The sequence below is a fragment of the Sinocyclocheilus anshuiensis genome, unplaced genomic scaffold (genome assembly GCF_001515605.1).
Source record: "Sinocyclocheilus anshuiensis isolate Anshui unplaced genomic scaffold, SAMN03320099.WGS_v1.1 scaffold1115, whole genome shotgun sequence".
NCBI classification, from domain to species: Eukaryota; Metazoa; Chordata; class Actinopteri; order Cypriniformes; family Cyprinidae; genus Sinocyclocheilus; species Sinocyclocheilus anshuiensis.
Window position 1 is genome coordinate 621,059 of NW_015547735.1, and position 2,398 is coordinate 623,456.

The 2,398-nt window shown below is 41.7% G+C and overlaps 1 protein-coding gene across 1 annotated transcript in view; it reads right to left on the reverse strand.

Annotated features, from left to right (window-relative positions):
* Positions 1 to 2,398, reverse strand: part of LOC107704382 (pre-mRNA-processing factor 39-like) — a 27,262-nt gene that overhangs the window by 15,118 nt on the left and 9,746 nt on the right. Inside the window, 3 exon segments of the mRNA XM_016507298.1 lie at positions 166 to 434; positions 1,068 to 1,194; positions 1,596 to 1,760. Coding sequence (XP_016362784.1) covers positions 166 to 434; positions 1,068 to 1,194; positions 1,596 to 1,760 — 561 coding nt within the window.

Genomic DNA, 2,398 nt, shown 5'->3' on the forward strand with positions numbered 1-2,398 from the left:
ATAAATAAAAGCTTTTATATATTTAATGATACATGTACAAATTAATAAAACAACTGAATATTTAATTCATTTTATGATAAAATATATAAATATCTAAAATGTTTTTATAATTATTGAAAGTGAATATGTAACTTTCATGTTCATTTAGTGAAAGTTAATCTGTACCTCATCCTTTTCGACGGCCTCCAGCAGCACTTTCTTGGCCTTCCCGATGCTCTTCTGCACTTTGACCAGCTGTCGGGCCAGTTTCACAGCGTAGAAGGACGCCTCGCTGCTGTTCTTCCCGTTAGTGATGCCGTCTCTCAGCAGGGCCTCCGCTTCATCCATGTTTCCGTGACGACGCTCCAGACTCACCCTCCTCATCCTCAACGTGGCCAGTCCGGGAACGGCCTCCTCCATCGCCTTCAAGATCCGCCGCGCCTCCTCGATGTCGCCTGTAGACACATCCCAATGTCAAGAACACAATTATACACATGCAGTACACTGACATGAAACGATGTGCTTTACAGTAAATATACTCAACACAAAATATAACTATATTATCATCCAGCTCTTTATACAGTCGAGGTCAAAAGTTTACTGAAATCTGCAAAATGTTAATTCTGTCAGCCAAAATAAGAGGGATCATACAAAATGCATATTGTTGTTTATTTAGTACTGACCTGAACAAGTTATTTCACATAAAAGATGTTAATAGTTAAATTTATAGTAGTTGAATTTATAAAAATGACACCGTTCAAAAGATTCTTAATACTGTGTTTTTATCTGAATGATTATCTGAATTTTGTTTAGTGATAGTTGTTCATGAGTCCCTTGTTTGTCCTGAACAGTTAAACTTCCTGCTGTTCTTCATAAAAAAAACCCAGCTCCCACAAATTCTTTGGTTTTCCAGCATTTTTGTGTATTTGAACCCTTTCCAACAATGACTGCATGATTTTGAGATGCATCTTTTCACACTGAGGACAACTGAGGGACTCATATGCAACTATTACAGAAGCTTCAGACGTTCACCAATGCTCCAGAAGGAGAAACCATGCATCCATCGGACAGCATGTCTGATATTTTACCTTGCTGCTCCTCAAACGCAGCCCAGAGCAGGTGAACGGTGGGTTTCTTGGGCAGGTGGATGCTGCAGGCCTTCTTGAAGATGTGTCGGACGCCTTCGACGCTGTAGCTCTCCAGATACTTGGCGTACTTCACAAGACAAGAGAGAGACAGAGAGAGCGACAGAGAGAGATAACAGAAGAAGAAGAGGGAAGAGAGCACATAAAAATTGAGCTTTCGTTTCACATCCCCGCACTGCTGAATTTCCATTGACAAGATCGTTTTGAGAATTTCTGTTTTAAACCCATCAGCACCTTCATGGAACCAATAAGATAAGTTTCTGTAAGGTAGAAGGAGACGGAGAGGTGCAACGTAGTTGGCAAATGCTGCGGTCAAATCTTGTGTGGCAAGCAGACCATCCCCTAATATAACAGATACAGTCAAATATCAACGTTACACGCAAAGAGTGCAGCAAGTTTTACTGTGGAAGTGATGGAGGTCAAAGGATGGAGAGAGAGAATGAGGCGCGAGCGGCAGCTGCGTGTAGCTACCTTGATCCAGAACTCCTCATAGAGCGCGCAGGCAATCAGGCAGCGCTCGAAGAGAACCACCACACGCTCCGGAGTCCCGTTCTCCAGCTCGAAGTCCAGGTACTCCCTCCAGTTGTTCAGCTGGGTCTTCTCCAAGGCTTTGACATGGAAGTACGGCCGCTTTATCTGCGGAGCGAGATCGGCGTTAGTTAACAGGATGACATGCGGCGGTCTGGCACATGAACAGAGTTAACAGTAGGGCTGGGTAAAAAAAAAATACAGATATCTCGATTTTACGAAACAATATCGATTCTTAAATCCCAAGAATCAATTAGTCTAGCCTGTTTTCAGTTAATGGACGGAGCATTGAAGCGCACCTCCCATCCAATATAATCGCAATAATCATTGTGCTTTGGTACTTTTAATATGAAACAAAGTCTCCGATTTCAAATTCTGTCCGTTGTATTGCAGTATTGAAACAATAAAAGCCGTTTAGGCGCTGTTTAATGTGGAGTGACAGATCGCTGTAGCGCCTCAGTGAACTGATCATCTCCTCCACTTTATTACTAGTTATAGCACAAAATAAACATGACTAAACATCTGAAGGTAAGTTAAAAGAAAGAGTACAACTTTACAATCCTTACCCTGTCTCGTGTAATCTCTCAATCAGTGTTTCAGCCGCACAGAGACGCCAATATAATGGCTTGTAAACGGTCACGTTTACCTCAGAAAAACATATTCGGTGACCATAAATTCATTAGTCAGCTAGAAAAATAAACTGTAGAGAGGGGCATTTTGCTAAATATATGCCCCATATATAGGAT